Genomic DNA, 12158 nt, shown 5'->3' on the forward strand with positions numbered 1-12158 from the left:
CTACATTACCATACCATAAAATACAATTTGTAGATCTTATTTAGATTCTGCATTGCTGCTCTTCCTCTAAATAATTGTTATTACTGAAGAGGATTTACAGGCGCTATTGAAAGAATAAGTACTCTCCATTTTGTATGCATTGAAACACTGGCTGTGCGTGATTTCATATCTAAACCCCCTTGCTCCTGATTCTTTTCTGAAATGAAACAAGTCACATTATGCTGTTGGTTGCTAATAGAGCTTTTAATATGGCAATATCCAGAACTTCTGCTGACTTCAAACAGTGCCAGGATTTCACCCCTTCGTTTGTGCTAACTTGGCAAATGGAGTGTTTATCTCCAGGCTCTGAATCGTCACTTTGCACATCCCCATCCTCATTACTGCCACGTGCACGGCGTCAGCTGCTATGCAGCACTTGGCAGGAAAATGCTCTGTTCCTTGGGAAGTGAGAGTAAAATACTGTCCTCCCACAAACTTTTGAATAAGGCTGTGCACATGCTCGGCTTGACAAGGTACACAGCCTTGCTTTCTGTTATTATAGATAGCTGCAACTTCTTGGGAGCCAAGGGAAGGGATGCATGCTGAGATTTTATGATTAACCAGAGAGAAGTGAGTCATTCTTAAAGAGTATAGCTTTTACCAAGGAACTAATGTTTTGTTTACGTTGACAGCCTTGGAGAATGACATTTATCTGTAGCATAACCTAGGGATGGCTAAGAAATATTGGAGCATTTTCTCGACAATGTCTCACGCTTCTTCTAGAATGACCACTTCAGAAGTGGGACAGTGTTCAGCCACGCTGTCGTTTCAATACGTGATTGTTTTCAGTGTGCTATTTGTGGTCCCAGTCTTATGTCAATAAGGTATGTCAGGTAGGCCAAAGAGGAGCCTTCCCATTGTCAGGCAGGACTGCCTTTGAGATGCTCTTCTGCAGACCTCTACCCAGGAAACTCCATGTCAGCGTGCCAAGTCCCCATGGTCATCTGGGTCTCCCAGTGTTTTTAAACTGGCAGAGTTTTAGACCTATTTAAGAGGAATTTTCAGGCTAATTTCCCCCCTCTACAGAGGCTTCTTGAGAATATTCACTACCTTTAGAAGTCAGGGCATTTAAGGTTGTGTCTTATTTCAGAATTACTCATCTAAATCTGGAGCCTGAATTAGTGATTTTGAATTGGACTCTTGAACTGTCAATACTTACTGCATTACTGTATCAGTTAGAAAAAAAAAAAAAAAGACAACATTGAGTTTTTGCAGTGATACCATATAGGACACAAACAGGTTGTAGAATGGACATACAATGATCATTAGTCCAAATCCTGAGAACTGTTAAAGTTTAACTATGAGGTATGTTATGAAATTTGTTTAACATGAGAAATTATATGGTTAACGAAATCGGTTTAACATGAGAAATGATTTGATTAACAAATTGACAGTCAAGCACATTAATATGCCTGTTACTTTTTTTTTCCCTAAGAAAACCAGTAAGGTAGTTGCTGATAGTTGAAGGAAGTAAATGCCTGTGCAAAGTCTCTTCCAAGAGCACTCTCTTGTTTTTCTGTAGAGTATGTGTGAGGAAGTAAATGTGTGAATACACAATGTAAGTATGTCTGTGAAAAAAAGCCTCTTGATTTTAATAGTCTATGAAAAGTTAAGAGACAGCTATTTCATAAACTAGACAAATAAGCAGAGAGAAACACTTTTAATAATCTTTTAAAGTGTGGAAGTGCTCTTTTAATTAAGTTATCTAATGTCCAGCTCAGTCAGATGTATCCCATTACTCTGACATGTTTGAAGTTCCTTATAGACAGTGATGGCTTATTCTGTTCTTCCCCCCCCCCCGAGTATCTGGAAATACTTAGGATGGCTCCAAGTGGCTACCAGCCCTGCTTCTTTAGGGCTCAGTTCAGCACTGCTTACATTCCTAATGGAGGAATCCTCAAGGCTGTCCTCTGTCAGAATAACACCTAAAGATGTCCATGAATGTCTATATAGAGTCTTAGCATTAAAATAGATCCATTCAGTGAATCCATTTGTGATAGTAAGCACTAACCATAGTAGTAAGCACTGTGGAGGATCATGGCCTCATATTTTATAATGCTTAAGGGAGATGGGAGATGATACACAATTCATGTGAAGAAAGGTCTCTGACTTCAACTAATGGTAGGGTGGGGTTTTGGTTTCCTTTTTTTTTTATTTGGGTTTTGTTTTGGTTTTTTTTAGCTGAACTCTTCATGGAACAACATCATCTCAAAGAAGCAAGCTTTTGTATCCAGGAGGCAGCTAGTCTTTTCCCCACATCTCATGCTGTACTGTACATGCGTGGGAGGCTGGCAGAGATGAAAGGCAACTTGGAGGAGGCTAGGCAATTGTATGATGAAGCGCTCACAGTGAATCCAGCTGGAGTGGAAATTATGCACAGCCTGGTGAGTTTGCAGGGGCTCAGCTCCATTATAGTATTTATGTTCCTGATTAACTGTAATAAGAGGGGAGAGGGCTCATGCTTGCTCTGGATGCTGCTGTCTTCCTAATCCTGAAAGCAAGTGACTGTTCCAAGAATAAATTGGGAGCTTGAACCTCTACTTTAAGACTGGTTTGAATGTTTTTTAACTAATTAGTACTTGTGTCAAAGTAAATATTTTAATTGACAAAGGCTGATTATTTTGGAAGTCAATTCACTGATTTGTCTTTTGCTGCTTTTCCTACTAACTGTTACGCATTTTAAGTAAGCAGTACACTGAAATTTGAAAGATCTGAACTAAATAACAATAGAAAATAGATATATTAGATATATATGGGGTTTGTAAACCTTGGGCTGGAGTCTTGAGTCTACTCAAATCAAGATAAACTATGATTTTACAATAGAAATAATTTGTTATTGTCTTAAGCTGCAGCTTAGCTCCAACCTTGTGTAGGGGCAGTGGCCCCACATTTGTAAGGTTTTTTGGTAACATTCCTACCCAGCAAATATTTTTTATGTTGCACCATCCTCAAAACAAACTTAATTACAGACACAGAGCCTAGAGCTTAGTAATGATAACAATAATACAGGGAGCCTTGTGGAAGACTAAAACCCACTTCTCTTCTGAAATCAGAATAGTTAATCATATTTCATCAATGATAGGTCTTGTTAACTGTAGCCCTTACTAGATCTCTCTGGGATTTTAGATTTTGGAAGTTTTTCCTGATTAATTTTTATAGGAATTCTATATCCATGTGATCACTTTGTGTCTTTGCTAGCGTTCCTGGCATAAATTTGGTCCTGATGAGCTTTGCCTTGCAACTCCAAAACTGAAGGGGTAGCAGTGCATAAGAAGACAAATGTAAAGTGAAATTATAATTGAGAGAAAATAGGACCTACAGGCAAGGGATAAGATATTTGGTAATAATGTTCAGTGCAAAACTAGCAAATAAATAGGTCAGGAGAAGGTTACAAAACAGCTATGCACATATCAGGCTTATATGGGGCAATAATATTACTTTGTTGCTGTGATCCAACCTTTACAAAACCAGTTGGTAAAAAGTGGGCAAGAAAGAATGGCATTCTAGCTCAGTTAGTGTCACAATTTCAGACGAGTCACCGATACCAGAGCAGCATTAAGTTAGATGCCAACATGATAACAGCTTTGATTTTTGTCTTATTTTATGGGCAGAGCCACATACTGTGTCTGCCCATTTCAGTTGCTTGCAATTTTCTGAAACTATAGTAATTTGGAATAAAAATTTCTGAGATGCACATCTGCTCTGGCCCAGTTTACTCTAGAAAATGTCACCCAACATGACTTAACTGTTTCTGAAAATGAAGCTAAAGAAGAGCTCTTAAAAGACTTCTGTGACATCTTTACTGTGCTTTAGTGTCTCCAGGTTTTGTCAGGAATGGGTAGTCTTTGTAACATATTAATGTGCTTTTTACCATGCCTAAGAAAATCCTTCCTAGGCTATTCAAGTTACAACCTTTAAAAAAATGTGTTTTATATGTGCTTAGTAGATATGTGTTTCTGAGACCTCTAAGGAGTCTGTGAATGTTCATTCCCCTCAAACGTTAGTAAGCTTCATCATCTCATAGTCAAGGGATGGAAGTGAAAGTTAGGAGAGGTGAAAAAGACAGTGAGATGGGGAATTTGGGGCAGACACTTAGTCCATAAGCAAGTAGGGAAGAGGAAAGATAACCTCAATAATAAAGTGAGAGAAATAAGGATAGACAGAAAATAAGATAAGATAGGTAACACTAGTAAGACTGGATCAATAAGAAGAATAAGACTGGGTTCAGGAGCCAGGCTGAGACACATGGGTTGAGGGGTGCACGTGTTGGAGAGGATGAATTAAAAGGGGTCAGTCTTACAAGAGAGACAAAGGAGCATGAACCTCTAAGAGTACTTCTACTCCATAGCCTTCAGTCTCCTTAAAATTCTGAATCTTAGTATCAGTGAAAATCACTTCCTAAAGCATGTGCCTCATGTCCTTTAGCTCGGCCATGCTGGCAGCCTGTGGTTCACACCTGTTAGCTAAGATACCAAAGGTCTGGTCTATCCCTGCTGATATGAATCATGGCAGTAGTTATAGGATGCCACATAACGGCATTCCTTTGTATGCTTTTCCAAAAGCTAGGAAATTGCACATAACAAGTTCGAAGCATCTGATGAGCACTATAGAAAAGCCTGTAAAGAAATTAATCATTCTGCCTTCAGAACAGAGCTGGAATAATGTTCAGTAAACAAGGCTTTTAGGGCTATGCATCAAATAAAAAGGGCAAAATTAAAATACTGAATGGCTGCTAGCTAAGTGATTGTGTCCTGTGTACTGAATGAGATGGTGTCCCCATGGAGAACTTAAGACTGGGTTTATGCAATTGAGGATATGTAACAAGTGGTAAATTCTGCATTTCCTCAAGGCCATCAGAAGAAGACTGTATACCTTTCTGAAAGGCATGTATTAGCCAAGTACTACCTGTACTGTTACTGAAAATGCAAGTTCTTGAGCACAGTATGTTCAGTCCCCTACCAGGGGGAGATCTATGTCTTGAATTATGCAAGATGCCAAACTAGATTATCAGCTAGTTTTAAGTGGCTTAAAACTATGCAAGACACATAGGCAGCTGAAATTAAATTCACACATGCTGTTTCAGTGCTGGTCTCCCCAAACATTTGAGCATATATTTTTCCTACTGTAGTAATACTGTTGTGATTGTGTAATAACTTAGGGAAAGAGGGTCTGGTTAGGAGAGTTACCGTTTGACTTAATGCAGTTGCCATCCAACCGACCTAGTCCGCTTTAAGGGAAAACTCTGCTGTATACAGTGATGATTCCTCTGGTGTATCAGCATCAATTAGCAAAGTAGTCATGTCTCTTCCCCTGGGCTCTCAGAACTGGGTTGTTAAAGCTATATTTGGAAAATTCCAACCTGAAGAGCGTTGCTGGCTTTAAATGAAGGGCATAGATCTAGCAATGAATGAGTCCGTTGGGTGTCAGTAACTTCACTTTTACACAGGATAGGGCCACTGCCGTAATAAACACAAGCTCCTTCTCTGCATAGCTGAGAATTGCTGTGTTTTACTGTGACTGTCGGGTGTTTACGTTATCTGTCAGATCAGTGTGCTTTCCATGTAAAGCACGCTGCTGCATGGAAGAGCAGCACTGTACAGCAGGACTGCAGTGCAGGCAGCATCTGATGAGGTGGGTAGCGGGTCCTGCTTCATCGTGGGAGCTGTTGGCACTGGGTGTCAGATACTGTGGTTAGGAAACCACAGGCACATTGAAAATACTACGTAGCTGTGCTGCTTCTTGCTAGCACTCGCAGTTTGTAAGTGATACCACAGCATGCTTACACCTGTATTAAGACTCCAACAATGGCCTTTACAAAGTAAATACTATGGGCTAGCACCTAATCTAAGGAAGCACATTTGTTGAGCAAGTTTGGAAAAAACACATATATCAGTTTTTGGGGCTATTGGGAGGGTACTTATGTGCCAAATACTCCTGGTGACGTGTGGAGCTACTCCTTGGATTGAACAACTCTTTGCTGTCAGAAACAATTAGTTTGGATTGGCCCCTAGAAACTGCACATACTGTAAGACCATAGCTCTCTTCAAGAAATATGATTTGCTAGGGGCTTTTTTCCACATTTCTCCTCATTCTGTCTCACATTTCTGTCTTCCCTCCCTTTACTAGAACAGCCCTGTTCTTTTCTCCTTCATACCTTTCACAAGCTCCTTCGGGGGGGCCTCCTTGCAAAGATCATAGAGCACATCTCCCTCCCGGGGTGGGGGCTGATGGAGTTTCCACTGAGTAGGTATCTTCATTGGTCCAGAAACAAGAGCTTAGCCCATATCCCTTTGTCTTACACTGTGCCTAGTCAGCCATGCCAGATGCTAATCTCTGATAGCACAAAACCAAATAACTATGACTTACTTCTTTCAGTGTGTACCAAATTTGGTTATATAACATCATGATGCACACAGCTATGGGATGGTGATAACAAAACTGACATGTGCCCAATCAAGTCAGAAAATATAACATAAGCTGGGGCAGATGACACCTCCTTTTAAAGTGATACACAAATCCACCTACCTATGTGTCACTAGAGAAGGACACTGAAATTTGCTAGTTCCCAGTTCATTCAGTACCATTTTCCCTTTTGATTCAGAGGAGAAAATCAATGCCAGCATGTTGGATTTGAGTCCTGAAGCTCCATACATAATATTGCAAGATAAACTGAAAATATACTGAGATATTCAGAGGACTCCTGCCCAGCATGCATTTCACATAGCATTTTGCTGCATTAGAGCAATTCTCAGCATGTATTAGTTCAGGGAAGAAGAAAGAGAATCGTGTATTTAAAAGGGAAGGAAATGGGCATCCTCATCTCCACCAGTGCCAGATTTAATGAAAACAACAAAAAATACTGTCAAAACAAAGAAAAAAAAATTCACTTGACTCATACTTGAGTCTTATTGATTGCAGTGGAAGATTGTAATGATTCCTTACTTCTCTTGAAGGCTGGGGCAAGGATGATATGGTTCTTAGCAGAATGTCTCAGAGCTGTCTGCACTGCCTCATCATTATGCCTGATAGCAAAACAAAGTGAAATATATATTGGGTTTTGTTCGGTGAGTTTTTCTGAAGGTTGAAATGGAAAGCAGTCTTCATAATGTGTTCCTGTGTTCTGTTGTGACCACATAAATGGGTGGAAAACATAATCTACTGAAAATGTGTTTGAATTTGTTCCATAGTCAAGTCAAATAGAATATACAGGTAATGCCAGTTGCGCTAATCATGAGAGTTCTGCTTTTTCTTAGACTGTCACCTGCACCACAAAACATGAGACTGGCAGCCATGCAGAAGGGCTGAGCACTCATGTGGTACCCTCCAAATGAAGATGGAAGAACAAGCTTCCCACTCACCTGAGTATAAGGCACCTAAGCTGGGCCAACAAATTGACTGCAGGCTGGTTTTCCTGAGATTAGTGTAGGTGTTGGCCTTTCCCCAGGAAGGCCTGTTTATTCTGGGGAGAAGTTTCTATGGTGAATACAGTCAGGCACATAACAAAATCATAGAACAGATGAGGCTGGAAGGCATCTTGAGAGATCATGTAGTCCAACTGCCTGCTCAAGCAGGTTCAGCTAGAGCAGGGTATCAGGACTGTATCCAGCTGGGGTTTGAATATTTCCAGGGATGGAGACTCCACAATCTCTCTGGGCAACCTGTTCCAGTGTTTGATCACCCTTACAGTAAACAAAGCTTTTCCTCATGTTTAAATGGAATTTCTTGCGATTCAGATTGTGCCCATGCAGTCACTGGATACCACTGAGAACAGTTTGGCTCCGTCTTTTTTACACCTTACTATCAGATGTTTAACCATATTGGTAAGGACCCACCTGAGACTTTTCCAGGCTGAACAGTCCCAGCTCTCTGGGCTTCTCAGTGTATGACAGGTGCTTCAGTCCCTTAATGATCTCAGTGGCCCTTTGCTGGACTCTCTCCAGTATGTCCGTGTCCTTCCTGTACTGGGGAGCCCAGAACTGGACACAGTACTCCAGGTATGGCCTCACCAGTCCTGAGTGGAGGGGAAGGATCACCTCCCTCGACCTGCTGGCAACGCTCCTCTTAATGCAGCCCAGGATACTGTTAGCTGCCTTTGCTGCCAGGGCACCTTGCTGGCTCATGGCCAGCTTGTTGTCCAACAGGTGCTTTTTAGCAAAGCAGCCTTCCATCCAGTCATCCCCGCCGCAAAGTGAATTGGAAGCTACTACCAGGAATTTTTTTCTGCAGGTAGATACTAAGTGTAGTGTTGGCATGACTACTGGGTTCAACTAGTTCTTCCCTCCAACAGCAGCAAAAGGAAGTGCCTAGGAAAGAACAAGAGCAGGGCAGACATATATGGTACTTCTGAGGTTATGACTTAGCTCAGGGACATCCTTGAAGTAGGTGTAGATTCTTCTTCCTTAGTAATTCACAGTGGATTTCTCCTTCTTGAACTTGTCTTGAGCCTGTGTCAGCTTTCAGCATTCATAGTACCCTTCAGCAAGGAGACCTGCAGGTCTGCTTTCTGCTGTACAAAGAATTGCCAGATTTTGTATGTTCTTGGTGCAGCTCTTCCTAGCCATGTTGACGCACCTTGTTCTTTTTTTGGAAGACACAACATACCACTGATAACTATTCATCCTCCCTCCCATTACTGATTTCATAGATACCTGTCACTGAACCAGTCCCATTCCTTTCATTATTGCTGTGGCCTCTCTCTAAACTTCTTACAGTTCTTTTTAAGGTGAAAAGGCTAGAGTAAATAATGCACTTACAACAAATTAGCTTAGCTTCAAAGGCAGTGTTGTAGACTCAGTGTTAAAAAAACCTCACTGTCCTGTGGTCCTCTACTCATGTAGTTATTATCTATATAAATTTTCATACAAATTCAGTGTTCTATTTCAAATGTTTTGTATTAGCCTTTTCTCATTATCACAGCTCTGTTTCCATCTCCTTGTGCCTGTAGGGGCTAGATTTTTGTAATTTTTTTTTTTTTTATGGTCAGCACCTCTAATGAATGCATGGTGATTTCATAGGAGCCGTGTAACAGTGTTGTCCTGGGTCCTTGCAGAGATGTCAGTATCCCAGTCTGTGAATACAACACAGCCAGGAAGCATGCATGCAGTTCTGGTTGTTGATATATATTCTTCATTGTGCTTGCCAGAGACTTCCTTTTAGCTGGTGGAACACAAATTTCTCTCTGCTGGTAATGCTAGAAGATGAAGAGGTTGATTGAGACAGGATTTTTTTATAGATTATGTTCCTTTTGCCTAAGATAACTATATTGGATTTGATTAGATTTGAGCGTTTAAAAACTATATGATGCTTTGTTTCAATCTTTTGCTCTTAATTGTTCAGTTGGATGCAAGGACTGAATGAAAAGAAAGAGCCTTTACAAAGGAAGAGCCTTGGACTATTTAATTTGGCCTTCATCGTGTATTTAGGATGCAATTTCACGTTCATTTTAGTAGAAGAGTCAACCTATTGTCTCTAGACTCACATTTGGTAGCATCAGTATAATTTGAAAGACTACAGTTTCCACTGATTAGAACATGGAAATGAATTATTTCTGTTCATTTGTTTCATTTTACCTCACAGTATGGTGCATGCATCCTTGTTTTCAAAGGCATCCATTCACATAATAAAAACATGGCTTGATTGCTTAATATTTTCAAGGATGACATGCGTTACTTCCTTGGGGATTTGTTTCATGCTGCCATGAAGTAATCATATAAATCATGGGGCACATTCTCAGCATGGGTAAATTATCATAGCTCCATCATACCAAGGTCTGTGTGTCTTGTAAGGTAGCTAGCCCCTAATTAAAAGCATTTTTACCTTGAAAGCTGAAGTTAGAATGTTTTCTGTGCTTAAATGTGGGCACAAAAGAGCATAGTTTTCACATTAATAGAGTAATTTATCATCTAAGGAGCTGCTTTATGTCTGTACTTTATCCAATTTGTTTGCCATTTTGTAGATAAGTATGCCGTGGTCTGTTTCCATTTTTTTAGTGACATTTCTTGCTCAGTTTTTTTTTATATTTGTGTACAGAGAATTTAACATCACAATTAAAATGCATTGCCCTGTAGTTAGGACAACTGTACGTTTGCCCTGAGTGTAATAGGTGGATAATTGTATCTACAGACACAATGAGCAACCTGTTTTTATCTGTCCTGGAGATTTTTTTCTTCCTGGCTGCATTTGATGTTCCTCCTGCACTTGTTTTGTTTTGGCAGAGGTGATAAGCAGAGTTAGGGACTGGGTAGTTTTGATTAAGTGGATAGTTGTACTACTTCTGTGATACTGAGAATATTTTTCATTATCACAGGTACTACTTAAAGGGAATCTATGAGAAACTGCTGTTGTAAGAACTTGAATTTCAGTAGACAATGACAGAAAAGGGAATTTCTAACTGTTCTTTGACATACAAAACAATTTAAGCTTTACTAGTAACACTACTTTTAAAAGGTTTTTTTTTCTTAAATACATATATACATCAAGTTCGTTACTTTAAATATTTTTGGATGGTATGAGATGTGTTTATTTTTTATAGTTATTATCCAGAATTTCTGAATGTAAAACCTGCTTCAAGGGAGGGTTCTTTTAAGGTTTTGATATATGTATTGACTATAGTTTTTAATTACATTGTGTCTGTGTGATCCTAGGTCAGTGTGGCTTCTGAGTTCTGATATAGTAAAATACATAGAAACGGGAAAATGATAACCAACATTGCAGATTAAAGTACTTAAGATACTATGTATGCCATGTCCTCCAAACCTTTGAAGCCACAAGCCATGTTGTTAGGACAGTTTTTTGGGGAGTTGCTGATGCAGAGGGATTTCTTGGCATCTTAGAGTGAGCGGGAGCACCCAAAGCAAATGCATGAGAGCGAGTGAGCTCTTGGTTTCTCTTTCCAAGCTGAGCATGGTTTCATGGTATTTATCAAAACACTTCAGGCTAGGGCTTTGCTTCTGTTGTGCAACAGGGTGGGTCCTTCCTCTTCCAGAGAGCGAAGGACTGCAGCTCAGGCATTTTCCATGGAAGGCAATTCACTGGAGGGGGCTGGAGCGGAGGTGGAGCCCTGGCTCTCCCATCCCGGGCACCGCCAGCTCCGCTGCACTTTCAGCTGTGATTATGTGTCACACTTCGCTCTAAACCTCTGTAAAGGGATGAAGCTACTAATCTACTTCATCTGGGGTTTGTGGAGCTTAATTAATCTCTGCACATACTTTCAGATGACGGGCGCTCTGTAAGCGCAAAATCTTATTTATCCTAATTATATCTCTTGATTCCTATGGTGTTTTATTCATTTGGGCTTTTGGACTACAGATATTTTGGGCAAAATACTGCGACTGTTCAGCACAAATGATGTGCTTTACAGCTCTGAGTACCCTTATGTCCCTAAATGTAAGTAGTGATGAAAACATTACTGTGGTGGGAGTGGGTTTTAGGAGGCAGATCTAAACTATTTTTTCCTCTCGCAAGGATTTGTTTTCATTAGAGGAGTCTGCCCTGCCTGTGTGTTGTGCCTTGCCCTCCATTGTACTGATAAATTGTTACAGCGGTGCTGTGAAGGACAGAGTAAAACAGAAGCAAATGTGGATCTGACGACTTTCTAGCACAGCCCTCTCCTCTTCCTGGGGATACGATATGACAACGCCTGCAAAAAATAGCATTTTGCGGGAGGGGGAAGGGGGGTGCTTCCTTTCTCTGGCAGTGAATGTATCCTTCTGCTCCACAAATTTAGCACAAGCAGAACATCTTTGTACTAGTACAGTTCTGCAGTTTCCCCTGGTGAGAACGGGCTTGGATTTGTGAGAGAGATGACAGACCTAAAGGTAGAAAAAGCATTTGAGTAGGCAGTCATTACAAGCCTTTCAAAAAATGGAGCACCCTTGAACAAAGTGCCTTACCACCCCCCCACCCCCCCTTAAGTAAGTAATAGTGACAGTCAACAGGAGATTATAGCAACCCAAAGGAAGAGCAGTGACGTCTGCTGTGATGCAGCTTGGAGAGCTGCAGACTCTGGGACTCTTAGGTCTGCCTAATATGGAGTGTACAAGAAAACACTTGAAGGGTGAATTTGCTAAGTCCTAGTCTCCAGCAGCATATTTATGGACTACTGTGGTAGTACAAAACAT

The 12158-nt window shown here is 40.6% G+C and overlaps 1 protein-coding gene across 5 annotated transcripts in view; it reads left to right on the plus strand.

Annotated features, from left to right (window-relative positions):
- The window catches only part of TTC7A (tetratricopeptide repeat domain 7A), a 172435-nt gene that overhangs the window by 129624 nt on the left and 30653 nt on the right, over positions 1–12158 (plus strand). For 4 of the 5 annotated variants that reach the window (XM_056356841.1, XM_056356840.1, XM_056356845.1 and 1 more), the window contains one exon: positions 2221–2423. The exons of the other annotated variant lie outside the window; for it this stretch is intronic. In XM_056356841.1, coding sequence (XP_056212816.1) covers positions 2221–2423 — 203 coding nt within the window. The remainder of the gene's footprint in view (positions 1–2220; positions 2424–12158) is intronic. 5 annotated transcript variants of the gene reach the window in all.

This window comes from Falco biarmicus, chromosome 12, assembly GCF_023638135.1.
Source record: "Falco biarmicus isolate bFalBia1 chromosome 12, bFalBia1.pri, whole genome shotgun sequence".
Taxonomy (NCBI): Eukaryota; Metazoa; Chordata; class Aves; order Falconiformes; family Falconidae; genus Falco; species Falco biarmicus.